General features: G+C 44.1%; 1 protein-coding gene across 2 annotated transcripts; it reads right to left on the minus strand.

Moving 5' to 3' along the window:
- Positions 1 to 1,400: 1,400 nt before the first annotated feature.
- PPOX (protoporphyrinogen oxidase) lies at positions 1,401 to 26,533 on the minus strand. Of its 2 annotated transcripts, none has more exons than XM_070766495.1 (13): positions 26,455 to 26,533; positions 24,244 to 24,337; positions 21,248 to 21,382; positions 19,388 to 19,503; positions 18,757 to 18,889; positions 13,121 to 13,265; positions 10,149 to 10,339; positions 9,149 to 9,209; positions 8,815 to 8,933; positions 6,686 to 6,799; positions 5,415 to 5,564; positions 3,790 to 3,832; positions 1,401 to 1,799 (listed from the first exon to the last, which is right to left on the minus strand). In XM_070766495.1, exons 2-13 carry the CDS (start codon positions 24,328 to 24,330, stop codon positions 1,669 to 1,671), a joined length of 1,425 nt encoding a protein of 474 aa, XP_070622596.1. In that variant the 5' UTR covers positions 24,331 to 24,337; positions 26,455 to 26,533; the 3' UTR covers positions 1,401 to 1,668. The 2 variants fall into 2 exon arrangements, with proteins under 2 accessions (XP_070622596.1, XP_070622597.1); XM_070766496.1 differs by having other exon boundaries at positions 26,385 to 26,477.
- Positions 26,534 to 27,283: the final 750 nt, after the last annotated feature.

The following is a 27,283-nucleotide window of genomic DNA, read 5'->3' on the forward strand; positions in this document are numbered from 1 at the left end:
ACCTAATATATATTTCCTTCCCCCTGACCCCTTGTTGCTTCAGGGCTGGTCCCAGCCTGTCCCTTCAATTTCCCCACCGATGTCCACCTCACAATCTCTAGACAACTGCCAATGACGTGTAAAATTTTTATTTATTCTATTTATGTAGCCGTCAAGCCCTCTTGAGGTGCCATTTTCTCCCTTGGTTTCTTTTCTTTTTTTTAAAGATACAGTATATATATATATATATATATATATATATATATATATGGTTTAGGTTTTTTTTTTTTTTACAGAAATAAATATTCCCTCACCCAATGAAAAGTGTCGGCTGTGCTTTCCTCTACGAACGGCTGGCCATGGTTAACCCAAGCAAAAACTTCAGAAGAGAAGGGTCTGTAATATGGTAAATGATTTAGCTTTACTAGATAAATGGTCAAAGCAACGGAAACTGCAGTTTAATGTTTCCAAGTGTAAAATAATGCACTCGGGGAAAAGGAATCCTCAATCTGAGTATTGCATTGGCAGTTCTGTGTTAGCAAAAACTTCAGAAGAGAAGGATTTAGGGGTCGTGATTTCTGACAGTCTCAAAATGGGTGAGCAGTGTGGTCGGGCGGTAGGAAAATCAAGTAGGATGCTTGGCTGCATAGCTAGAGGTATAACAAGCAGGAAGAGGGAGATTATCATCCCGCTATATAGAGCGCTGGTGAGACCACATTTGGAATAATACTGTGTCCAGTTCTGGAGACCTCACCTACAAAAAGATATTGACAAAATTGAACGGGTCCAAAGACGGGCTACAAGAATGGTGGAAGGTCTTAAGCATAAAACGTATCAGGAAAGACTTAATGAACTCCATCTGTAGAGTCTGGAGGACAGAAGGGAAAGGGGGGACATGATCGGAACATTTAAATATGTTAAAGGGTTAAATAAGGTCCAGGAGGGAAGTGTTTTTAATAGGAAAGTGAACACAAGAACAAGGGGACACAATCCGAAGTTAGTTGGGGGAAAGATCAAAAGCAACGTGAGAAAATATTATTTCACTGAAATAGTAGTAGATCCTTGGAACAAACTTCCAGCAGACGTGGTTGGTAAATCCACAGGAACTTAATTTAAACATGCCTGGGATAAACATATATCCATTGTAAGATGAAATACAGGAAATAGTAAAAGGGCAGACTAGATGGACCATGAGGTCTTTTTCTGCCGTCAGTCTTCTATGTTTCTAAGCATGGTTTGGTTTAATTTTTAAACGCAGTGCAAACCGAGTTAGGTCTCTTTTCAACTCGGTTTGGCGAAAGCTAGTTGGGGCCTTCAAAGTGGCTGCCCCCAAAGAAGAGGAGGGAGTCAACCTATTCTCCAAAGCACCTGAGGGTAGAACAAGAAGCAATGGATGGAAACCCATCAAGGAGAGAAGCAACTTAGAACTAAGGAGAAATTTATTGAAAGTTAGAACAATTAACCAGTGGAACGGCTTGCCACTAGAAGCTGTAGATGCTGTTCCATCCACTGGAGGTTTTTAAAGAAGAGAATGGGTAACAATTTGTCCCGGAATCCGTATCAGGTCTCCTGCTTTAGCAAGGGGTTGGATTAAAAGACCTCTCAAGGCCTCTTCCAACTCTTGTTATTCTGGCATTTGACCCCTCCCTTAAGAGGGTGGACCTCAAGAATCCAGAACTCCGTTCATGCTCAGGAGCCCACAAGCCGAGTCACTGCTGTCTGGGCGCTGAAGATGCAATCGTTGACGGAGACCCCGGCGTAAGAAGCCCCCACCAAACTCAGGGGCAGGTTGTGTTGCTTCAGTTGGGAATTAGCACTTTCTGGAAATAAAACGGAAAAGGGGAAGGAACAGAAGATAGAAGAAAGGGAAGGAAAGGAGGAAAAGAAAGGAAAATAGAAAAAAGGAAAGGAAAGGAGGAAAAGAAAGGAAAATAGAAGAAAGGGAAGGAAAGGAGGAAAAGAAAGGAAAATAGAAGAAAGGGAAGGAAAGGAGGAAAAGAAAGGAAAATAGAAAAAAGGAAAGGAAAGGAGGAAAAGAAAGGAAAATAGAAGAAAGGGAAGGAAAGGAGGAAAAGAAAGGAAAATAGAAGAAAGGGAAGGAAAGGAGGAAAAGAAAGGAAAATAGAAAAAAGGAAAGGAAAGGAGGAAAAGAAAGGAAAATAGAAGAAAGGGAAGGAAAGGAGGAAAAGAAAGGAAAATAGAAGAAAGGGAAGGAAAGGAGGAAAAGAAAGGAAAATAGAAGAAAGGGAAGGAAAGGAGGAAAAGAAAGGAAAATAGAAGAAAGGGAAGGAAAGGAGGAAAAGAAAGGAAAATAGAAGAAAGGGAAGGAAAGGAGGAAAAGAAAGGAAAATAGAAGAAAGGGAAGGAAAGGAGGAAAAGAAAGGAAAATAGAAGAAAGGGAAGGAAAGGAGGAAAAGAAAGGAAAATAGAAGAAAGGGAAGGAAAGGAGGAAAAGAAAGGAAAATAGAAAAAAGGGAAGGAAAGGAGGAAAAGAAAGGAAAATAGAAGAAAGGGAAGGAAAGGAGGAAAAGAAAGGAAAATAGAAGAAAGGGAAGGAAAGGAGGAAAAGAAAGGAAAATAGAAGAAAGGGAAGGAAAGGAGGAAAAGAAAGGAAAATAGAAGAAAGGGAAGGAAAGGAGGAAAAGAAAGGAAAATAGAAGAAAGGGAAGGAAAGGAGGAAAAGAAAGGAAAATAGAAAAAAGGGAAGGAAAGGAGGAAAAGAAAGGAAAATAGAAGAAAGGGAAGGAAAGGAGGAAAAGAAAGGAAAATAGAAGAAAGGGAAGGAGGAAAAGAAAGGAAAATAGAAGAAAGGGAAGGAAAGGAGGAAAAGAAAGGAAAATAGAAGAAAGGGAAGGAAAGGAGGAAAAGAAAGGAAAATAGAAGAAAGGGAAGGAAAGGAGGAAAAGAAAGGAAAATAGAAGAAAGGGAAGGAAAGGAGGAAAAGGAAGGAAAATAGAAGAAAGGAAAGGAGGAAAAGAAAAGAAAATAGAAAAAAGGAAAGGAAAGAAACGAAAGGAAAATAAAGGAAAGGACGAAGAGGAAAGGAAAGGGGAGAAAGGAAAGAAAAAAGGAAAGGAGGAAAAAAAATAGAAATAAGGGAAGGGAAGAAATGAAATGAAAATAAAGGAAAGAGAAAGAAAAGGAGGAAGAGGAAAGGAAAGAGGAGAAAGGAAAGAAAAAGAGGAAGAAAAAGGGAAGGAAAGAGAAAGAAAAGGAGGAAAGAAAAAGGAAAGGAAGATAGAAATAAGGGAAGAAATGAAAATAAAGGAAAGAGAGAAAGAAAAGGAGGAAGAGGAAAGGAAAGAGGAGAAAGGAAAGAAAAAGGAAGAAAAGGGAAAGGAAAGAGAAAAAAGGAGGAAAGAAAAATAGAAATAAGGGAAGGGAAGAAATGAAATGAAAATAAAGGAAAGAGAAAGAAAAGGAGGAAGAGGAAAGGAAAGAGGAGAAAGGAAAGAAAAAGAGGAAGAGAAAGGAAAGGAAAGAGGAAAAGAAGAAAGAAAGGAAAGGAGGAAAGGAAGATAGAAAAAAGGGAAGGGAAGAAATGAAAGAAGGAAAATAAAGGAAAGGAGGAAGAGGAAAGGAAAAAGGAAAGGATGAGTGAAGGGAAGATAGAGAAAAGGAAAGAAAAGAGGAGACAGGACAAAAGTTGTCAACTTACGACTGCAGTTGAGATCAGGATTGCCATCGCTAAGCAAGGCAGTTGTTAAATGAATCACATCCAATTTTATGCCCTGCTATCTCTGGGCTGTTCAGCAAACCACTTTTGTTGTTAAGTGAGCTTGGCCCCCAAAAGCCAGGCTTAAAACTCACCCATGTGTTTCCAATGGCCAAGCGTGTACTGGGGAATGCAGGACTAAACAAGAAAGGGGAAAAAAATCACAAAAGTTATTTGAGTCGGATAGAAGAGGAAAAATAAAAATCTATATACGATGCTCAAAAAAAATAAAAATAAAGGGAAGACTTAAACAACACAATATAACTCTTAAGTAAATCAAACTTCTGTGAAATCCAACTGTCCACTTGGGAAGCAACACTGATTGACCGTCCATTTCACCTGCTATTGTGCACATTCAACTTTGTACAGAACAAAGGATTCAATGAGAATATTTCATTCATTCAGATCTAGGATGGGTTCTTGGAGGGTTTCCTTTATTTTTTTTGAGCAGTATATTTCTTTAAATATTGGAAGCCTTATACATGTAGTCCTCAACTTACGGCCCACAAGGGACCCCAAAATTTCTGCTTTTCATGCAGACATTTTTCATTAAGTGGGTTTTGCTCCATTTTCCTTGTGGAAGTCAGTAAGTGAATCGCTGTGGTTGATAAGTGGGTAATCCAGTTGTTAAGCGAATCTGGCTTCCCCATAGATTTTCCTTGTTCCGAAGGTCGGAAAAGGGGTTCGCAACTGTTGTGGTTAGCTCTGGCCCTGCTCCTGCCCCAAGGACTGTGGATGTGGGGGAGACATCCACATGCTGCAGGCCTGTTTTGCCCCCGGTGGAATCTGCTGATGAAGGCTCCTCTGACCAAGAAGACATGAGTGACAGGGAGGAGGAGAGTGGGGCAGACAGCTCAGAAGGAGATCAATTATCTAGCTCCTCCTTGGATTCAGAACAAGAGTTAATGATACAGCCACGCATGCGGAGAGCGATGCATAGGCAACAGCAACTGAGAGATTATTATCAAAGAAAATGAGGCCACCTGTGGTTGGGTGGGGCTGTGGTCATTAGTGAGGCTGCTATAAAGAGCAGCCTGTGGGTTTGGCCATTGCGGAGGATTATCTGATCGTTGTGTTTCGTGCCTGCTTTACTGACTTTGACCTTTTGTGTGCTGATTTTCCCCCGCTTTGAAGCTAAAGCAGAGCAAAGTGTGTTTCACCTTGTGAAAGAAGGACTGTGAATTGCCTCACAGCTGCAAGCTAAGTATCACAGAACTGATAAGGGACTTGTACAAATTACCAATTTGTTTGGAGACGAGTGCTCTTTGCTCTACAAAAAGAGGGCTTCGTTTATTTGCATTTTTTGGTATAAAGAACATTGTTTTGAATTTTCAAACGTGTGTGTGTCTGAAATTGTATCTGTGCATTTTTGGGAGGATTCTACTAGAGAGCTCGACAGAACAGCAACCGTCATAAATACGAATCGGTTTGCCAAGCATCTGAATTTTAAATCACATGACCAGGGAGTGGCGATCGTTGTTGACATAGAATTCTTTATTGACCAAATGTGATTGGACACCAGGAATTTGTCTTCGGTGCATAAGCTCTCAGTGTACATAAAGACGCAAGTAATAATATTTTTTTGAATTTGCAGTAGAAAAGTTGCAAAATTGCAACTGGTCAGCCATGGTCAGAAGTTGTAAAACTACAACCTTCAATTGAGAGAATAATTGCGTCTTGATTCATGCAAATCGATCGTTCCAGGGTTCAAAAGACTCACCTTGTGGACTTTAACGATGGAGCGAACGGGCTCGGCGGAGATGCCAAGGTGCTTCTTGACAGCCTCCTGAGCTCTGCTTAATAAGTCGCTGTGAGGAATTGTGTCCGGGTCACCCAGGTGTGATGTAAACCAGGCGCCACCGAGCATCACCTGATAATCGAAAACATAAAAAAACAGCTGCCTTAAAGCATCCTGGCTGGGGAATTCTGGGAGGGCTGTGGAATTCTGGGAGTTGAAGCCCACCCATCTTAAAGTGGGTTGAAGAACAATGCTATACAGTGGTACCTCTACCTAAGAGTGCCTCTACTTACAAACTTTTCTAGATAAGAACCGGGTGTTCAAGATTTTTTTGCCTCTTCTCAAGAACCATTTTACACTTACAAACTCAAGCCTTCGAAACTGTAGCCGGAAAAGGCAGAGAGAAGCCTCCATGGGGCCTCTCTAGGAATCTCCTGGGAGGAAACAGGGCCGGAAAAGGCGGGAAGAAGCCTCCATGGGGCCTCTCTAAGAATCTCCTGGGAGGAAACGGGGCCGGAAAAGGCGGGAAGAAGCCTCCATGGGGCCTCTCTAGGAATCTCCTGGGAGGAAACGGGGCCGGAAAAGGCGGGAAGAAGCCTCCATGGGGCCTCTCTAAGAATCTCCTGGGAGGAAACGGGGCCGGAAAAGGCGGGAAGAAGCCTCCATGGGGCCTCTCTAAGAATCTCCTGGGAGGAAACGGGGCCGGAAAAGGCGGGAAGAAGCCTCCATGGGGCCTCTCTAAGAATCTCCTGGGAGGAAACGGGGCCGGAAAAGGCGGGAAGAAGCCTCCATGGGGCCTCTCTAGGAATCTCCTGGGAGGAAACAGGGCCGGAAAAGGCGGGAAGAAGCCTCCATGGGGCCTTTCTAGGAATCTCCTGGGAGGAAACCAGGCCGGAAAAGGCGGGGAGAAGCCTCCGTGGGGCCTCTCTAGGAATTTCCTGGGAAGAAACAGGATCTCCACCCTCCCTGTGGTTTCCCCATTCGCACACATTATTTGCTTTTACATTGATTCCTATGGGAAAAATTGCTTCCTTACAAACTTTTCTACTTAAGAACCTGGTCACGGAACGAAATAAGTCCGTAAGTAGAGGTACCACTGTATAGGGAAAAATAAATTAGCCCCAATTCCACCATTAGCGAGATCACCTCAATGCCTCCCTTCTTCACCTGTGCTACAAATTTAAAGGCGCTTGTGTAAACATAGACAATCCGACAAGCAAACAAAAAAAGAGTATAATCCCTACGCTTCCTACCGTCAGTCGAGTGGCGGAGTCTTTGCGACCGTTCTGTTCAGGAAACGCCACCGAGTCGTAAACGATGCCCAACAGCGGGTGATCCTCGAATGACGGCACCAAGTGGCCGAATCCCTGGGAAAAAATAAAATAAAAAATAAGTGAAATTTAAAGAATTCACTGCTCTGTAGGTTGTTGAGAAGCTTTACTACAAAGATCCCGCAAGTAATACAGGTGGCCTTGACAATTGGGAGCGCTAAGCGAGGCGGTCATTAAATGAGTCGTAGCCTATTTTAGGATCCTGTTGGACGCAGTCCCTAAGCAAATCGCCAGGGTTGTTAAATGAATTTGGCTCCCCCGTGTGACTTAATTCGGGTGGTATTTACCGTGTTTTTCGGTGTATTTTTCCTCCCTAAAAAAGAGGCTGATAATTTGGGTGCGTCTTAAACTCTGAATGTAGCTTTTCCCCCCCAGCCCTGACTAGCTGCTAAATGTCTTCCCAGCTCTTACCTTGCAGGCTCTTTCACTGTTTCTCTGTGCAAAGAATGTTTTCCAAGCCCCGAGTCCTTGCAGGGTTTGTTTCATTACTCCAACTTGCTCTGAGTAAGTTTCTTTCCACCCCTAACCAGGTGCTAACGATGTTCCCAGCTCTTACCAGCTTGCAAGCTCTTTCATTGTTACTCTCTGCCAAGAATGTATTCCAAACCATGCCTTTGTAGAGGGTTTTTTTCATTGCTTTACTTGCTTCAGATATTTATTTCCAGCCCTAACATGGCGCTATTAATGTTCCCAAGCTCTTTCATTGTTACTCTCTGCAAAGAATGTTTTCCAAGCCCTAAGTCTTTGCAGGTTTTTTGCCCCATTGGTCTAACTTTCTCCAAAAGTTTATTTCCAGCCCTAACCAGGAGCTGTTCCCAGCTCTTAGCAGCTTGCAAGCTCTTTCATGGTTACTCTCTGTGAAGAATGTTTTCCAAGCCCTTAGTCTTTGCAGGGTGTTTTCCCATTGCTCTACTTGCTCCGAATGTTTCTTTCCAGGTGCTAATGATGTTCCCAGCTCTTACTGGCTTGCAAGCTCTTTCATTGTTACTCTCTCCGAATAAAGTTTTTTTTAAAGCCCTAATCAGGGGATAAAATAATGTGCTGAAGTTGACCAGACTAAGGACGCCAGCCGGATGAATACCTCGTCTTATGAACCGAATTGGTTCCGGAAGTAGGTTCGTAAGGCGAAACGTTCGTAAGACGAAACATTGTTTCCCATAGGAAACAATGTAAAAGCGATTAATCCGTGCAAAAAAAAAATAATAATCCCAAAATGGCGCTCCGCTGGGCGCCGCGGCCCGGCTGTCACCTTTTAACACAGCCGGGGGGCTTCTCCGCGTTCTCCCAAACCCGACCAGTCGGACGTCTTCGTGACGTCAAAGCTCCGCCCATGGAATTCCCTATTGGGATTCCCCACCTCCTTTCTAGCCTTCAGATCGGCCGAAAACGCCACCCCCGATTGCAAAAACGGCGCTCCGCCGAGTGTCGCCACGCGGCTGTAACCTTCTGAAACAGCCGGGCGCTTCTCGGGGGCCTTCGGAACCCGAACCTGAACTTTCAGAAGGTGACAGCCGGGCGGCGGCGCTTCTCTACAGCCTCCCGAATGTTTCGGGTTCGGGAGGACGCTGAGAAGCCCCCCGGCTGTTTTAAAAGGTGACAGCCGGGCAGTGGCGCCCAGCAGAGCGCCATTTTGCGATCTGCGGAGGGTTCGTAAGCCGAAAAAAGTTCGTAAGAAGAGGCAAAAAATTTCCGAACCCCGGGTTCGTATCACGAGGGGTTCGTATCACGAGGGGTTCGTATCACGAGGGGTTCGTATCACGAGGGGTTCGTATCATGAGGGGTTCGTATCACGAGGGGTCCGTATCACGAGGGGTCCGTATCACGAGGGGTTCGTATCACGAGGGGTCCGTATCACGAGGGGTCCGTATCACGAGGGGTCCGTATCACGAGGGGTCCGTATCACGAGGGGTTCGTATCACGAGGGGTTCGTATCACGAGGGGTTCGTATCCGTCTAATATTCCAGTGCATCTTATACTCTAAAAAATACAGTAGGTCTTTTTCGGGATCTTTTTTTTCCCTTTCTTTGGAATCACATTAGCCGAAATGTTACCATAACAGGAAGTTGCACGTTTTCATATTGCAGATTCACCACCGCGACGGAAACCGCTTGGATGGCCAGCAGGTCTTGGGTAAGGGGTTCGAATCCAGCAGGGAGCAAGTTGGCCAGAACTGGGAAGAAGGAAACAAAAAAAAAGAAGCTGTAAGATCAGTGGTTTTGTTTTCAGATTGGCCGTTGCCAAGTTTCCAGTCCTCAAGGCTGCCCCAAAGCAATCAACCGCGTAACGTTGCTTCATTTAAGGTTGTGCAGACAGGTGTGCGAGTGTGTGTGTGCCCACGCCAGAACTGCAAACGGCGACAACCCTGCAAGGAGCCCTTCCTCTTACCTCTGGCGGGCAAAGCGCTGATCACATGATCGGCCTCCACGGTGCCGTCGGGCAGCACAATCTAGGGGTCAATAAGACACCGTCAGCTCCAACCTTCTCCGGACGTGTCAATCTGCTTCCATGCTATTCGAGACGTGGATTTTCCCCGAAGCTAGAAATCTAGCTCGCCATCAACTGAGCCCAATAAACTAGATTTCTAAGCGCAGCAATTATTATTATTATATTTTTAATCGATAAGAGAGGGAGGTTCATTCTTGCTAGTGCCCAGGTGAAGTGACCCTGCTTCTGTCCACTGTTTATATGGAGGGAATGCTGGCAGAAATGAGACCAATCTTTGCAACCATCATATTATTATTATTAATAATAATAATAATAATAATAATAATAATAATAATAATAATAATATTTGTATGCTGCCCCTCTCTGCAGTCTTCATTTAACAACCCCATAATCCCTTCTGGAATGGAGCCTGGGCAACTGAATGGAGCTAGCAGAGTTTTTACTGGCCCATTGCCCTTCCTGTTGCCACTGTGGAGTTTTACTCGGCAGATCTATTCTCATTGTGCCCAGAGAGAGAAATAGCTGCCTCTATCTAGGATTGAACTCACAGCTTCCTGATTGTGAGACTAGAGTGCCACCTTTACACCACCGCACCACTTGTGTGTGTGTGTGTATTAATGTACAGTATATCTTTTTCGTCGTTTAATAACTCCATAATCCCTTGCAAGGTGGAATCTGGGCAATTGAATGGAGATGAGCGTTTTCCTGGCCCATTGCCTTTCCTGTTGCCAATGCGGAGTTTTGTTCAGCAGATCTATTCTCATTGTGCCCAAAGAGAGAGAAATGACCTGTCTCTACTTAGGATTGAACTCCCAGCCTCCCGATTGTGAGGTAAGAGGCTCCACCTCTCGGCATCACCACACCAATCTTTGCACCCCCTAGGATGGAAGACTGGAAGGAGGAAAACTGGGGACACCCCCCCCCAGCCCAAATCCCCCACCTTCCAGGACCCTGAGGTTGTTCTCTCCAGCCGCTTCACGGGAGCGTCGCAGTGGATTTCGACCCCTCGTTCTCTGGAGAAGGAAGCTAAACTCTGGGGAAGGGTCTCCAGTCCGTCACGCAGGGACCACTGGCTCCAGCGTCCTTCGTGGGCCTGGCAGATCAGCTGGCAATCCGCCGGGAAAGTTTCTCCTGAAAGGAAAGAGAGGAGAATCTGGAAACGCTTCCCCATGGGGCCAAACCCTCCCAACCACCAAGAAGAGACTGGATTACCATTTGTCAAGAATCTTTTTTGGTTCGCGTGCCAAAAGGGGAGGGGGGCTGTGAGTGTGCTACCGTGTTTCCCCGATAGTAAGACAGTGTCTTACTTTCTTTTTACCCCCAAAAGCCCCCCTATGTCTTACTTTCGGGGTATGTCTTACATTGGAAAAAAATTGAAAGGGTCCTTTTAGCGGCAAAGGATTTCCCTCGGTGCACGCGTGGAGCCGCAGACGCGTGTCGGGGAAGCGTGTGTCTGGAGGGGAGGAGCCGCTCTGCGCAGTTGGGCAGCCCCACTTGCCTAACTGGACCGACGAACGCTGAACGTGGTGCAATAACAGCCCAGCTACTCTAACCTCCCGCAACTAGCGCATCAAAGTTTTGCATCTCTACTTTGGGTCGCGTGCCTATGCTTGTGTTTAAAGGGAAAAAACGTAGTATTGCTATCGGAATTCTCTCGACGGGGAAGGAGGCTGAACCGCAGATATAACGTTGGGAAGAAGGTGCAAGGAATCGCGTGGGGGGGGGGATAGCGGCGGTGGTTTGGATTAAGCGATCGTAATCCCCCAAAAGGACGAACTCCAGCCTCGGAAGGCCGATGAACCGATGGCTACGAAATTAAGGCTTTTCTTTGAGAGAGAGAGAGAGAGAGTGGGGGATAGTCGTCGTCGGAGCGCTAAAGACCAGGGCAGAGAAAGCGCAAGCTGCATGCGGGAGAAGCGGAGGAGGAATCAGGCAAGCTGAATGGGAATCCCTCCCCTGCCCTCCCTCGCTCCATTCCCCGCCAGCAACTCCTCCGCAAACCCACCTCTACATCCTCGCTCTGCAAGTGCCGAGACAGGCGGACCACATTGCAAAGGGCTGCCTCTCCTGCCGCCGCTGCTATTGCTAATGCCCGGGGCTGTAAGCAAAACCCGGACCGGACTCACACAGAACAGGCTCCCATTCGGCTTGCCTGATTCCTCCTCCGCTTCTCCCACATGCAGCTCGCGCTTTCTCTGCCCTGGTCTTTAGCGCTCCGACGACGACTATCCCCCACTCTCTCTCTCTCTCGAGGGAAATCCTTTGTGCCTTGCCGCCGAGCTCTCCCACCTGCTCGGCGGGTCATCGGGCTCCCCCCCCCCCCCCGCAATACCCCCGTGTTTCCCCGAAAGTAAGACATATGTCTTACTTTCGGGGTATGGCTTATATTAGCCGACCCCCCTGAAACCCCCCCATATGTCTTACAATCGGGGGGATCTTACTATCGGGGAAACACGGTAGCATGTCCTCTTCCCTCCTCCCCCTTGCATGTGCTCTCCCTTCCACGCTGCCCCCCCCCCCCTTGAAGCCTGGTAGGTGAAAAAAAATGCCCAAACAGGCAAACCGGAAGTTCAAGAAAAGGCACTTCCTGTTTGCCCATTGTGCTGTTTTTTGCACTCCGGGGCTCCAGGAAGTTTCCCTGAACCTCCCGGACTGTAAAAAACAGCACAATAGCAAACTTTCCCAAACTTCCAGTTTGTCCGTTGGGGGATTTATTTATTTTTTGCCTCCGGGGCTTTAGGGAAGCGTCTGCAGGCCGAAAATCAGCTGAAACATGGCAAAGTCTCGTGTGCCCTCCGATATGGCCCCACCTGTGGCACACAGGCCATAGGTTCGCCATCACGGGTGTAAGGCCATGACGGTGGACCTATGGCACACATGCCAGAGGTGACATGCAGAGCCCTCTTTGTAGGCATGCGCACCATTGCTGGCTGTTCTTCTGGTTTCTGGCGTGCACATAAGCGCCAGCCAGCTGGTTTTCAGGTGCCAGAATGCCAGAAAATGGCCTGGAAACGGCCCAAAACCGGGACATTTCCGGGCCCTTTTCAAGATCAAAAGCAACAGGAGAAAATATTATTTTACTGAAAGAGTAGTAGATCCTTGGAACAAACTTCCAGCAGACGTGGTAGATAAATCCACAGTCACTGAATTTAAACCTGCCTGGGATAAACATATATCCATCCTAAGATAAAAATACAGGAAATAGTATAAGGGCAGACTAGATGGAGCAGGAGGCCTTTTTCTGCCATCAGTCTTCTATGTTTCTATGTTTCTAAGCCATTTTGGACCATTTGGGGGGCATTTGGGGGCTGGTTTTTGGGCCATTTTCAAGGTTGCTTTCTGTCCATTTACAACCCCAAAATGGCCTGATTAATAGCCTGCAAATGGCCCAGAAAACAGTCTGGAAAAAGGACTGAAGAAAGACCCCAAAATGGCCTGAAAGACAGGTGGAAAAAAGGCCAGAAAATGGCCTAGGTTTTGGCCGTTTTCAGGTCATTTTTTACCATTTTCAAGCAGTTTTCCATCCTCTGAGCTAAAATTGGCTCAGAGAACAGCCTGATAACAGCCCGGAAAACAGAAAATTGCGCCGGAAAACAGTCTGATACCAGCCCAAAAAACAGCCTAGAAAATGGCCTGAAGGCAGGCCCCCAAATAGCCTGAAAACAGCCTGAAATAAAAACCCCAAACAACCTTGTTTTTCGCTGTTTTCATAACATTTTCAACCCAAAAATGCCCTGTAAAACAGCCTGAAAAAAGGCCCCCAAATGGCATCTTTTTGGGCTGTTTTTAGGTAATTTTCCACACTATTTTTTTTTCCAGCAGTGCGCAGCCGCGCAGCCCAAGAGGAGCGAGGTAAGTTAGAACCCACCCCTGGTTTGGGTGACTTCCCCCCATTCCCCCTTAAAAACTCACTTTTGGCAAGGAGGGTGCCCAACATAACGGAACCGTGTTTCCGCTCGGCCTGGAATAACATCGGGAAGCAGGAACGGATGCTCAACGCTTGGGAATCGCCCGCAAAGACCCCCCGGCAGAGGCTATCTATAGTTATATCAGCCATCTGGCAAGAGAAAGCACCACTGGATTAAAAAAAGACATTCCTCGATTTACGGACGTTCATTTAGCAACCATTCCAAGTTATGACAGTGTTGGAGTAGAAAAAGCAACTTACAACCTAGTGCTCAGATTTACAAACAGTCCTCAAGACTTACAACCAGCACAGCATGCGTTTCCCCATTTTCATCACCCAGTTATTATTATTATTATTATTATTATTATTATTATTAATTGGATTTGTATGCCGCCCCTCTCCGCGGACTCGGGGCGGCTAACAACAGTAACAAAACAGTATAATCCAATACTAAAAACAGTTAAAACCCATTATATAAAAACCAAACATACATACAGACATACCATGCATAAAATTGTAAAGGCCTAGGGGGAAAGAGTATCTCAGTTCCCCCATGCCTGGCGGCAGAGGTGGGTTTTAAGCAGCTTACGAAAGGCAAGGAGGGTGGGGGCAATTCTAATCTCTGGGGGGAGTTGGTTCCAGAGGGCTGGGGCCGCCACAGAGAAGGCTCTTCCCCTGGGTCTCGCCAAACGACGTTGTTTGGTTGACGGGACCCAGAGAAGACCCACTCTGTGGGACTTAACTGGTCGCTGGATTCGTGCAGCAGTTCCTGGGTCACAGGGAATAGAATAGAATAGAATAACAGAGTTGGAAGGGATCTTGGAGGTCTTCTAGTCCAACCCCCTGCTTAGGCAGGAAACCCTACACCACTTCAGACAAACAGTTGTCCAACCTCTTCTTAAAAACTTCCAGTGTTGGAGCATTCACAACTTCTGGAGGCAGGTAGTTCCACTGATTAATTGCTTAATTAAAGAAAATTCTCCTTAGTTCTAAGTTGCTTCTCTCCTTGTTTAGTTTCCATCTGTTACTTCTTGACCTATCTTCAGGTGCTTTGGAGAATAGTTTGACTTTTTCTTCGTTGTGGCAACTCCTGAGATATTGGAAGACTACTATCATGTCTCCCCTGTTCTTTTTATTAAACTGGACATAGCAAATTACAGCAATCGTCCTTTTTATGTTTTAGCCTCCGGTCCCCTAATCATCTATGGTTGCTCTTCTCCGCACTCATTCTAGAGTCTCAACATCCTTTTTACATCGTGGTGACCAAAACTGGATGCAATATTCCAAGTGTGGCCTTATAAAGTGGTATTAACACTTCACGTGATCTTGATTCTGTCCCTCTGTTGATGCAGGCTAGAACTGTGTTGGCTTTTTTGGCAGCTGCTACACATGACTGGCTCCTATTTAAATGGTTGTCCACTAGGACTCCAAGGTCACTCTCAGAGTTACTATTATTGAGCAAGGTACCACGTATATTGGGCAAGGTACCACGTATATTACCTCCGAGTCTGCGGAGAGGGGTGGCAAACAAATCTAATAAATTATTATTATTATTATTATTATTATTATTATTATTATTATTATATTATATTACATTCTATTCTATTATTTTCTCTATTCTATTCTGTTCTTTTACTCTCTATTCTGTTCTATTCTACTCTAATATTTTACTCTATTCTGTTCTATTCCATTCCATTATTTTACATTCTATTCTATTATTTTACATTCTATTCTAATCTGTTCTTTTACTCTCTATTCTATCTTTTTGTGGCTTGCTAAAATAAATAGAGGCATTGGGAGTCAGGCAACATATAAATTTAATAAATAATTTGTTTGTGTTATATTCATTGGCTAGTCTTCCCTAGTCTGAAGCTGCCAATAAGTTGTGCTATATTTCTGTAGTTTCACATCATCCTGAACAGAAAGATTGTTTGAGTAGAAGCACAGCCTTCCCTGACTCAAGCTGATAAGGCAGAAGGATCCCCACCCTGTTCTTCTTCCCCTTCGCCCCACCGTTCAAAATACCAGCCTTAAAATACTCCTATTTTAAAAGAAAAGTTCTCCTCTGGTTTAAGCTTCATTACCATTTTTCCAGAGTTCTGCTTTGCAAAATGCGGCCCATTTAGCGTTGACCCGAAAACCTTGACCGTGACTGACACCCTAGATTTCTGCATGCGGGGTTATGTTTCCCCCCAAAAAAGTATCACGGAAAGGTTCCATGGAGCAGCCTGACTAGGGGACAAAGTTTTATTTCTTGCACCCGTATACTTTGACAATTAAGTTTCTCAGTTTAATTTCTATTTTTCTCCTGTTTGGAAAATGCAGCTGGGAGAGCAATCATGGGCTTCCCCAAATACGCCCATGTCACACCAACACTCCGCAGTCTGCATTGGTTGCCGATCAGTTTCCGGTCACAATTCAAAATGGTGGTTATGACCTATAAAGCCCTTCATGGCACCGGACCAGATTATCTCCAGGACCGCCTTCTGCTGCACGAATCCCAGCGACCAGTTAGGTCCCACAGAGTGGGCCTTCTCCGGGTCCCGTCGACTAAACAATGTCGCTTGGCAGGACCCAGGGGAAGAGCCTTCTCTGTGGCGGCCCCGGCCCTCTGGAACCAACTCCCCCCAGAGATTAGAACTGCCCCCACCCTCCTTGCCTTTCGTAAGCTACTTAAAACCCACCTCTGCTGTCAGGCATGGGGGAATTGAGATCCTTTTTACCCCTAGGCCTTTACAATTCTATGCATGTCTGTATATATGTTTGGTTTTTATATTAATGGGTTTTTAATCATTTTTAGTATTGGATTACTATTGTACACTGTTTTATTGTTGCTGTTAGCCTCCCCGAGTCTCCGGAGAGGGGCGGCATACAAATCCAATAAATAAATAAATGAAATGAACTTTCCAGTTGATTATCTATATTTTTCCCTGTGTTTGGAAAATGAACTTTTTTGCAGTTTACAGTAATTCCTATTCTCCCCCCCCTCCACTCATTTTTTTTGGAAAATAAACTTCCCAGTTTATTTTCTAAGCTTTCCCATGTCTGACAAATGACGTTCCCCAGTTTAATCTTCTTATTTTTCCCTCTGTTTTTAAGAAGATGTGGAAACTTAGCGAGTAAGGTTTTCTCCTGAGGGGGAAAAATGACTTATTTTTGCAGAGGTTAAAAGGCACAAGGGGAGAGCTAAGAGTTGCGTGGAAAACAGGGTGATCACATAAAGAGCTGATAGATAAATTAGTGAAGATTGGACTTAATCCCTGGATAGTTCAATGGATTTGCAGCTGGCTGAAGCGTAGACATCAGAGAGTTATTGTTAATGGTGAGTATTCTGAGCAGAGTCAGGTTACAAGCGGTGTGCCACAAGGGTCTGTTCTGGGTCCTATTCTTTTTAATATGTTTGTGAGTGACATAGGGGAAGGTTTGGTAGGGAAGGTTTGCCTATTTGCCGATGACTCTAAAGTGTGCAATAGGGTTGATATTCCTGGAGGCGTCTGTAACATGGTAAATGATTTAGCTTTACTAGACAAATGGTCAAAGCAATGGAAACTGCAGTTTAATGTTTCCAAATGTAAAATAATGCACTTGGGGAAAAGGAATCCTCAATCTGAGTATTGTATTGGCAGTTCTCTGTTAGCAAATACTTCAGAAGAAAAGGATTTAGGGGTAGTGATTTCTGACAGTCTCAAAATGGGTGAACAGTGCAGTCAGGCGGTAGGGAAAGCAAGTAGGATGCTTGGCTGCATAGCTAGAGGTATAACAAGCAGGAAGAGGGAGATTATGATCCCGCTATATAGAATGCTGGTGAGACCACATTTGGAATACTGTGTTCAGTTCTGGAGACCTCACCTACAAAAAGATATTGACAAAATTGAACAGCTCCAAAGACAGGCTACAAGAATGGTGGAAGGTCTTAAGCATAAAACGTATCAGGAAAGACTTAATGAACTCCATCTGTATAGTCTGGAGGACAGAAGGAAAAGGGGGGACATGATCGAAACATTTAAATATATTAAAGGGTTAAATAAGGTCCAGGAGGGAAGTGTTTTTAATAGGAAAGTGAACACAAGAACAAGGGGACACGATCTGAAGTTAGTTGGGGGAAAGATCAAAAGCAACATGAGAAAATATTATTTTACTGAAAGAGTAGTAGATCCTTGGAACAAACTTCCAGCAGACGTGGTAGATAAATCCACAGTAACTGAATTTAAACATGCCTGGGATAAACATATATCCATCCTAAGATAAAATACAAAAAATAGTATAAGGGCAGACTAGATGGACCAGGAGGTCTTTTTCTGCCGTCAGACGTCTATGTTCCTATCTCAGTTAGTTAGTTAGTTAGTTAGTTAGTTAGTTAGTTAGTTAGTTAGTTAGTTAGTTAGTTAGTTAGTTATTTATTTATTTATTATTTATTTATTTATTTATTTATTTATTTATTTATTGGATTTGTATGCCGCCCCTCTCCGCAGACTCGGGGCGGCTAACAGCAACAATAAAGCAGTGTACAATAGTAGTCTGATGTTAGAAATAATTAAAAGCCCATTAATATAAAAAAAACCAAACATACATACCATGCATAGAATTGTAAAGGCCTAGGGGGAAGAGGGTCTCAATTCCCCCATGCCTGACGGCAGAGGTGGGTTTTAAGCAGCTTACGAAAGGCAAGGAGGGTGGGGGCAATTCTAATCTTTGGGGCGAGTTGGTTCCAGAGGGCCGGGGCCGCCAGAGAAGGCTCTTCCCCTGGGTCCCGCCAAGCGACATTCTTTAGTTGACGGGACCCGGAAGATATCCACTCTGTGGGACCTAACTGGTCACTGGGATTCGTGCAGCAGAAGGCGGTCTCACTGGTTATCTCACTGGTAAAGCTTACTGGAAATACCACAGTGGAAAATATCCACACTGGGAATACTCTGGGCCCAAAACCAGTGTTAAGGAGTATGTAGAGTGAGCCCTGAGTTATCAAGAATGTGCATAAGCAAAAGAAACATGGAATTCTAGCAGATATCCAGCAGATAGTCAGGAGATATGACAAATGTTCCAGTCATACAAACCAGATGCATTAAAGCATATAAAATAGTATTTACTTTAGCAAATATCGTAGTCAAGTTAAACAGTTAAACAGTCCAGTCATATACAGTCAATAACTCTCAATCCATTAACAATATTACAAGCCTTATTGGTACAGCTTACAAATACATAAACTATCATCGAACACACAGTTCTTACTACAGCAGCCACAATGAATCAGCAATACCAAATAGAGAAATACAGTAACAGAGACAGAGGGGAGAAAATCACGCTTCTGGCTCCCTCTTGTGGCAATCTCCAGCACTAACTCTTGAAGCTATAGTGCTTCAATACATACAAGCATTCACTTTTAGCTTGTTTATATATTGCCAAACCCAAAGTGTTACGTACATTTTTATTAAGATTGATTGTTTCTTCAATATTATGACAATCATTAAGTGTTGTACCACATGATTCTTGAAAAATGTCTCTTTTTCTTTTATGTACGCTGAGAGCATATGCACCAAGACAAATTCCTTGTGTGTCCAATCACACTTGGCCAATAAAATTCTATTTTACTAACAAAAACAAAGAGATTTGTGGGAGGGGGACTTAATTTTCATGGAAATACCTCCTGGCCAAAACGACGGGCCACAAAAGCATGGATGGTCTCGTCTGGTTCCTTTCCGCGAGGGGCCAACAGTTCCTTCAACCCACTCCGGGCAAAAGACTTGGAGAACGGAGGCACCGTCCGAAAAATGCCCCTGAAAGAGAAGAAGTTATTATTGACGGAGAATATTTGTAGCTTGGGGGTTGAAAGGAGGGGTTGTTTTGGTGGTCTTATTAGCTTGGTTGCTTGCTTACAGACTTCTCATGACCCAACTAGGTAACATCATTGATAGAAAGGAATGGGGATTGTGGAGAAGAGGAGGAGGAAGAAGAAGGAGGAGGAGGAGAAGAAGAGGAGGAAGAGGAGGAGGAGGAGTCCTTGGTGCTCTCAAAGCTTTGTTGTTTTCTTGCAGACGTTTCGTGACCCAACTAGGGAACATCATCAGTGCTAGTAGACTTATGCTATGAGGCTATTAGCATTGATGATGCTCCCTAGTTGGGTCACGAAACATCTGCAAGAAAACAACAAAGCTCAAAGAGTACAAAGGACCCCGCACAGCAATATTATTGTTAGTGCAAATGAAAAAGGATGCATTTCCCCCGCACCCCCATAGTAAACAACATTATTGGGTTTTGTGGGATGATGAACATACTTAATGCCAGAAGGGAGTTTGTGAAGGGAGCCTCCAACATAGAGGTAGCGGTTTTTCGAAGCCGGGTGGTCTCCTGGAACGGGAAGGACGTCAGCTTCTAACCCAAGCTCCGAAATCTAGAATAAAATCACATTTTTTGCACTTAAACCAGGAAATGTCACCCCTAATTTCAAAGTTGGATGATCTCTCTCTCTTTTCCCTTTTTCTTTCTCTCTCTCTCTCACTCTTTGTTTCTTTCTCTCCCCCTTTTCTCTTTTTCTTTCTCTGCCTTTCTCTCTCTTCCTTTCCCTTTCTTTTTTCTCTCATTCTCTTTTCCTCTCTCTCCCCTTTTGTTTTTCTTTCTCCCCTTCTTTTTCTCTCTCTCCTTTTCTATCACCCTTTCTCTGCCCCCCTTCCTTTCTGTCTCTCTTCCTTTCTGTCTCTCATTTTTTCTGTCTTTTTTCCTTTCTCTCTTCCTTTCTTTTTCCTCCTGTTTCTTTCTCTTTTTTCTCCCTTTATTTTTCTCTCTTCCTCTCTCTTTTCCTTTCCTTTCTCTTTCAGTTTCTTTCTCTTTTCCTCTCTCTCCCCCTCTGTTTCTCTTTTACTCTTTCTTTCTTTCTCCTTTTCTCTTCCTTTCTCTGTCCCTCTTCTTTCTCTCTTCTTCCTTTTTCTTTCTGTGTATTTCTTTCTTTCTCTCTTCCTCTTTCTCTCTCTCCCCCTGTTACTTTTTCTTTCTCTTTCTTTCTCTTTATTTTATCCTTCTTTCTCTCTGTTCCTTCCTTTTCTTTCTTTCTCTCTCTCTTTCTCTCTCTTTCTCTGTCACACACACACACACACACCTTGCACACCTAGTAACACAACTGGTGCCACAATGACCTTTGTTGTTGTTGTTTTTTTTAAAAAAAATGGTCCTTAAGCAAATCCCAGCTCCCTGACATACTTAAAGATGTTTAATCTAGGACATTTTAATGAGACATTTTAAAGAGACCCAGGTAAATGTTTTATTTTTAACAGAACTGTAAAGAGAAGCAGGGTTGCATGTTTATTTTATTTTTTTAACACAGCAGCAGTACAAAGAAACATGGCTACATGTTTATTTTTAACTTAAAGGTAAAAAAGAGGCATGGTTAAAAATGTTTATTTTTAACATAAGGGTTAAAAAAAGTAGCCACTAAGCCTACCTACTGCTTCAGTGCTGCTTAACTTTGGTCCCCAAATGAACGGTTATTAAGTCTTAGGGCTGGCTGTACTTCATTTCTATTTAATTGGTTTTATAATAGGGGTTTTTAGTTGTTTTTTTATTATTGGATTGTACATGTTGTGTTTATTATTGTTGTTAGCCGCCCCGAGTCTGCGGAGAGGGGCGGCATACAAATCCAATAAATTATTATTATTATTATTATTATTATTATTATTATTATTTATTAATGTTTGAAGTTTGTAAGCCACCCAAAGTTACTGAGGTTGACAAGAGTCGCTTAGAGAGAGAGAGAGATGGGCAGCGTATTAAATTTAATAATTTTTTAAAAAGAGGCAGCAATTTGCAGTGAGCAGGAAGTGGAATGGTTAGGGCCTCAGTTGCCTAGCAACCGGACTAGGCCTGGACTAGGCCTCCAGCAAGCAAAGTCGATTCGCATAACGTCCCAGGGGGATTCGTGCAGTAGCAGGCGGTTCCGGAGGTACTCTGGTCCAATGCCATGTAGGGCTTTAAAGGTCATGACCAACACTTTGAATTGTGACCGGAAACTGATCGGCAGCCAGTGCAGGCCACGGAGTGTTGTAGAAACGTGGGCGAATCTGGGAAGCCCCACAATGGCTCTCGCGGCTGCATTCTGCACGATCTGAAGGTCCCGAACACTTTTCAAAGGTGTTCAAACCTACCATCAGAAGGGTGTTTTTCCCAACGAGTCCGGCAGGCCGGATCCCTCTGGGGCCGTGTTCGAAAACAGCCCCATCTTCCGTCTTGGTGGAATGAATCCAGCCCCCCAACCGATGGCTGCCCTCCAAAAGGATGACCTGTATGGAGGAGTGGAAGGGGGGGGGGAGAGAAAAATGAGATAATACAATACATAGATTATTTATTTATTTATTTATTTATTTATTTATTTATTTACTTACTTACTTACTTACTTACTTACTTACTTACTTACTTACTTACTTACTTACTTACTTCTGAATCCCAGCGACCGGTTAGGTCCCACAGAGTCGGCCTTCTTCGGGTCCCGTCGACTAAACAATGTTGTCTGGCGGGACCCAGGGGAAGAGCCTTCTCTGTGGTGGCTCCGACCCTCTGGAACCAGCTCCCCCCTGAGATTAGGATTGCCCCCACCCTCCTTGCCTTTCGTAAACTCCTTAAGACCCACCTCTGCCGTCAGGCATGGGGGAACTAAAACATCTCCCCCTTGCCCATGTTGTTTTGCTGTTTGATTGATTGTGTGCTTGTTTTTTATATATATTGGGATTGTTTTATGAATTTCTTAACTTAAAATTGTAATTGGATTGGTGGGCATTGGATTTGTCACTATGTACTGTTTTTTTGCTATTGTTGTGAGCCGCCCCGAGTCTGCGGAGAGGAGCGGCATATAAATCCAATAAATCTAATCTACTTACTTAATTTGACCTCTATGCCGCCCAATCCCAAAGGACTCGGGGCAGCTTACATCAATGAAAAATTACAAAACAGTAAGAAGAAGTCAAAAATATTATCTAAACTCTAAAACCCTAAATAAGACTTGCATAAAATAGACACAGAAATATGCATACGCACCAATCCTTCACATTCATATATGTGGCCAAAGTCGTTGCTCATTCAGCCCAGGCCTGCCGGCATAGCCAGGTCTTCCTGGTTTTATGAAAAGCCAGCAGGGTGGGGGCCGTACGGACCTCGGGGCGGAGTTGACTCCATAAAGTCGGCGCAGCCACAGAGAAGGCCCTCCCCTGCAGTCCCGCCAACCTGCATTGCTTAGTCGACGGGACCTGGAGCAGGCCAACTCTGTGTGCTCTAATTGGTCTCTTGCAGGTATGTGGCAGGACACGGTCCCGTAAATAGTCTGGTCCTAAGCCATATAGGGCTTTATAGATAATAACTAACGCCTTGAATTCTGCCCAGAGACTAATAGGAAGCCAGTGCAGCTCGCGGAATGCAGGTGTTATATGGGCGTACCGAGATATACCCATGACAGCTCGCGCGGCTGCATTCTGGACAATTTGGAGTCTCCGAACACTAGCCCGATGTAGAGCGCATGGCAATAATCAAGATGGAAGGTGATGAAGGCCTGAGCGACTGTGCGTAGGGCCTCCTGGTCCAAATAGGGTCGCAACTGGTATAGCAGGCGAAGCTGGACAAAGGTCCCCCTGGCCACAGCTGAGGGATGATGTCGATCCAGGAGGACACCCAAGTTGTGAACCCAGGACAATGGTTGGACAGATCAAATGGTCCTTAGGAGGAAATGCCAACAACCACTCGGTCTTGTCTGGGTTGAGCTTGAGCCTGTGACTTGGTTGTGGAGTGGAGAGGCTCTGGCCTCACAATCAGGAGACTGTGAGTTCAATCCTAGGTGGAAGCCAATATTTCTCTCTCTAGGCACAACGAGAATATTATCTGCTGAACAAAACTCCGCAGTGGCGACAGGGAAGGGCAATGGGCCACTCTGCTGTGTATATATGCAAGGGGCATTACGGTATGTGTGTGCGCGCATACATGCGTATGGGGGAGGGAATGTGAGCGATTGCCCTATGTCAGCTTTGTGCATGCGCAGAGGGTATAAGAACCCAAATGGCAGCTTCTGGGCGGGTGGGCAGAGCCTCATGCTACCTTTGCGACCGGCTCTCCGACGACCGACAGGCACGAGCGAACTGGGAGCATTTCCCCCCCGATTAGATGTGTCATGGGTTATTTTTACAATTGTAGTTCTACTCCGTCCTACAGAGTTGGCCTTCTCCCGGTCCCGTCAGCTAAACAATGCTGTCTGGCGGAACCTTCTCTGTGGCGGCCCCAGCCCTCTGGAACCAACTCCTTCCAAAGATTAGGACTGCCCCCACCCTCCTCGCCTTTTGTAAGTCATTAAAACCTCATCTTTGCCTCCAGGCATGGGGAAATTGACCTCCCCCCATTGTCAAGGCTGGTGTATGGTTTGATTGGATTGTGTGATTATTTTATTATAAGGGTTTTAGAAACATAGAAACATAGAAGTCTGATGTCAGAAAACCTCATGGTCCATCTAGTCTGCCCTTATACTATTTCCTGTATTTTATCTTAGGATGGATATGTTTATCCCAGGCATGTTTAAATTCAGTTACTGTGGATTTATCTGCCACGTCTGCTGGAAGTTTGTTCCAAGGATCTACTACTCTTTCAGTAAAATAATATTTTCTCACGTTGCTTTTGATCTTTTCCCCAACTAACTTCAGATTGTGTCCCCTTGTTCTTGTGTTCACTTTCCTATTGAAAACACTACCCTCCTGGACCTCATTTAACCCTTTAACATATTTAAATGTTTCGATTATGTCCCCCCTTTTCCTTCTGTCCTCCAGACTATACAGATGGAGTTCATGAAGTCTTTCCTGATACGTTTTATGCTTAAGACCTTCCACCATTCTTGTAGCCCGTCTTTGGACCCGTTCAATTTTGTCAATATCTTTTTGTAGGTGAGGTCTCCAGAACTTTTAAACTGTATTTTTTTAAAAATTGGATTTGTACACTATTTATGTTGTTGTGAGCTGCTCCGAGTCTTCGGAGAGGGGTGGCATATAAAACTAATAAATTATTATTGGTGTTGTTGTTATTATTATTATTATTATTTATTAGTATATAAATAGACTGATCTTTGACAGCAATAAAGCACGTCGATTGACTGATTCAACGGGCACGTTCTCACCTTAGATGCTAGCGAGCTTCTGGCGAGGTAATAGCAAGCTGCGAGGCCTGTCACCCCTCCGCCTAGGACAGCCACTCTCAACTGCATTGGGAATCTGAAAGGAAAGAGGATTTGATAAAAGTTGGATTTCCAGAAACTAATACAACAAATCAAAACGTCCCTATAAGACATTTCGCACCAAGAAAACTAGACACAAGAATAATTTCCCCCCCGAATGCCATCACTCTGCTAAACAAATAATTCCCCCACCACTATTTACTAAGGCTGCATTACTATTACCATTAGTCTTCTCATCATTCCACTTAACGACTGTATGACTGCGACCTGTTGCTTGTATCCTTACGATTTATATTTACAGTATATTGTTTCCCAATTGCTTATTTGAACTCCATGACAATTATTAAGTACTTTACCTCGTGATTCTTATTTATTTATTCAAATTTGTATGCCGCCCAACTCCCCAGGATAGAAGAAGAGAGAGAATACAAATAGAAGTAAAATTTATAATAGAAATGTATGGAATATGCACTGCTCAAAAAAAATAAAGGGAACACTCAAAGAACACATCCTAGATCTGAATGAATGAAATATTCTCGTTGAATACTTTGTTCTGTACAAAGTTGAACCTGCTGACAAGAAAATGAAATTGATTGTCAGTCAGTGTTGCTTCCTAAGTGGACAGTTTGATTTCACAGATGTTTGATTTACTTGGAGTTATATTGTGTTGTTTAAGTGTTCCCTTTATTTTTTTTTGAGCAGTATATTTAGATTGGAATGTAATGATATATAAATATGTGAGCGACCAGTTATGTAAAAATTATAAAATAATAACACAATGAAATTTGTTTTTTTTTTAAAGTCGAGTTTCCAAAAATCCAGGTGAATTCCCCCAAATTGGATTAAAATGGTTTTCCTTTGGATGACAGCACATGAACCTACAACCCAAACCCATACAAATTTAATAAATAAATAATAATAATAATAACCCAAACCCAGCAGGGACTGATCAATTAAATGTAATGAATTCAATTGGGTCCAGAAATTGTGGGTACTCCAACACTGAAGAGATTGGACAGCCATTGGTCTGAATTGACATTGGGGTTCCTGCTTGAGCAGGGGGTTGGATTATAAGATCTACAAGGTCCCTTCCAGCTCTGTTACTCTCCTTCCTTCCTTTGTTCCCTCTTTCCTTCCTTCCCTCCCTCCTTCCTTCCTTCCTAAGCCATTGTTTTAAGTTGGAGATTTTGGCCTTTGCAAGAGAGGGAAAGATACTAGCTGCAACAAATTCCTTCCAGAGATTCAAGGTCATCTTTTGTTCATCATCAGTAGGAAGTACAGGGGAGGATCGTGGAAGTTGAGAGAACCGGAGTGGTCCATGTGATGAACTTGTGGGTGTGGGGGACAAGGGATGAACCTTAACCTGGGTGGATTCCGTACATGATGACTAGTTTGTTGGATTGCGCTGCTAATAAATTGGAACTTGGAAGGCGGCCAAGGTTTGGACTCTGATTTATTTCTCAGATGTTATTTGGAACGCTGACACTATGAGAGGGAGGGAAGAGATGGGAAGAGGAAAAAGGGGGTGGGAAGAGAGGAAGGCGGGGAGGAAGGAAACATAGAAACATAGAAGACTGACGGCAGAAAAAGACCTCATGGGAAGAGATGGGAAGGAAGCAAAGAAGGACTGGGAAGAAGGCAAGAGAGGGAGAAGGAAGGAAAGAAGAGATGGGAAGGAAGGAAGGAATGAAAGGAAGAAAAAGTAGTAAAATGAGAAGCTGATCCACATGCAGCTTTAGGCTCCACTTCCTGCATTGTTTTAACTTATTATTATTTCCATCTCTTATTATTAAGTTCTTCCCTCCCTCCTTCCTGCTTGAGAGTCCATTTTACACGCATACACACACAGAGAGAGTGAGTCTTAATTTTCACTTCTCGCGGATCGTCCCTCCCTAACCCTTGCACGGTGTTAAATCTGTGAAGCTTCGGGTTGCACCAGTCCTGGATATAATCCTCCCACCCACCTCCATCCCTAATGCCTTTTGATCTGCCTTCCAACCCTCCCAGAGGCTTCAATAGCCACTTCCTACAAGTTTTAACTCCTCCCGCCCGACTCCCAATTTTGCAAAAAAAAAAAAACCCACTAATTCCTCCTGCGTGCAAATCCCTTCTCCAGCTCCCAGGTGCCTTCACACGACCGGCGGCCCTTCTAACCTTGCCGTCCCCACGCCGAGCGTGCTGCCAGTCCCGCTCCCCGCGCAGCTGCAACGCGAGCTCCGCCCTCCCACGCTGGGATTGGTCGAAACGGGCGGTGACGCCGCGCCTCCCGTATTGGACCGAGCGCCTCCAATGGGAGGACTCAGGGGCGGGGCGTGGGAGGAGACTTCAGGATGTTGACGGAAGTGGTGAGAAACAGCATTGCTAAATTGCTATTATCTATCTCTCTGTCTCTCTATCTCTCCATCTAAAGGATCTGTCTGTCTATCTATCTATCTATCTATCTATCTAAAGGGTCTGTCTGTCTGTCTGTCTATCTATCTAAAGTATCTATCTGTCTGTCTGTCGTTCTGCCTGCCTGCCTGCCTGTCTATCTATCTATCTAAAGTATCTATCCAAAGTATCTATCTATCTGTCTATCTATCTTTCTATCTATCTACAGTATCTATCTACACTATCTATCTATCTATCTATCTATCTATCTATCTATCTATCATTTGATTGACTGATTGGAGTTGCATGCCGCCCTTCGCCAAAGATTCAGGGCAGTTTACAGCATATAAAAACAATACCAAAAAAAATTATGAAGCCCAATTAAAAACCCAGACCATAAAAAAGAAACCATACAGTCACACTCAATATTGCTATTGGGTAATTTTTATTTTATGTTATGCTCAAGTTCGTGCCTAAATTACTTTTTAAAAATGAATGAGGACTAGGATTTTCACCTCCTTGGACATGAGAGCAGAAGATAAAGATCTCTTTAAGGGGTGGCTGCACAACTCTGCAGGGATGTTGTGTGCAGGTTAGAATAAGGCATTATAAA

The sequence above is a fragment of the Erythrolamprus reginae genome, chromosome 13, assembly GCF_031021105.1.
Source record: "Erythrolamprus reginae isolate rEryReg1 chromosome 13, rEryReg1.hap1, whole genome shotgun sequence".
NCBI classification, from domain to species: domain Eukaryota; kingdom Metazoa; phylum Chordata; class Lepidosauria; order Squamata; family Dipsadidae; genus Erythrolamprus; species Erythrolamprus reginae.

Excerpts from the sequence above, each read along its gene's own strand:
- PPOX (XM_070766495.1), bottom strand. The coding sequence starts at position 24,330 with ATGCAGTTGAGAGTGGCTGTCCTAGGCGGAGGGGTGACAGGCCTCGCA. Across the intron at positions 21,383-24,243 it reads GAAGCTCGCTAGCATCTAAG|GTCATCCTTTTGGAGGGCAG; the intron begins GTGAGAACGTGC and ends TCCTCCATACAG. Across the intron at positions 19,504-21,247 it reads GGAAAAACACCCTTCTGATG|ATTTCGGAGCTTGGGTTAGA; the intron begins GTAGGTTTGAAC and ends ATTTTATTCTAG.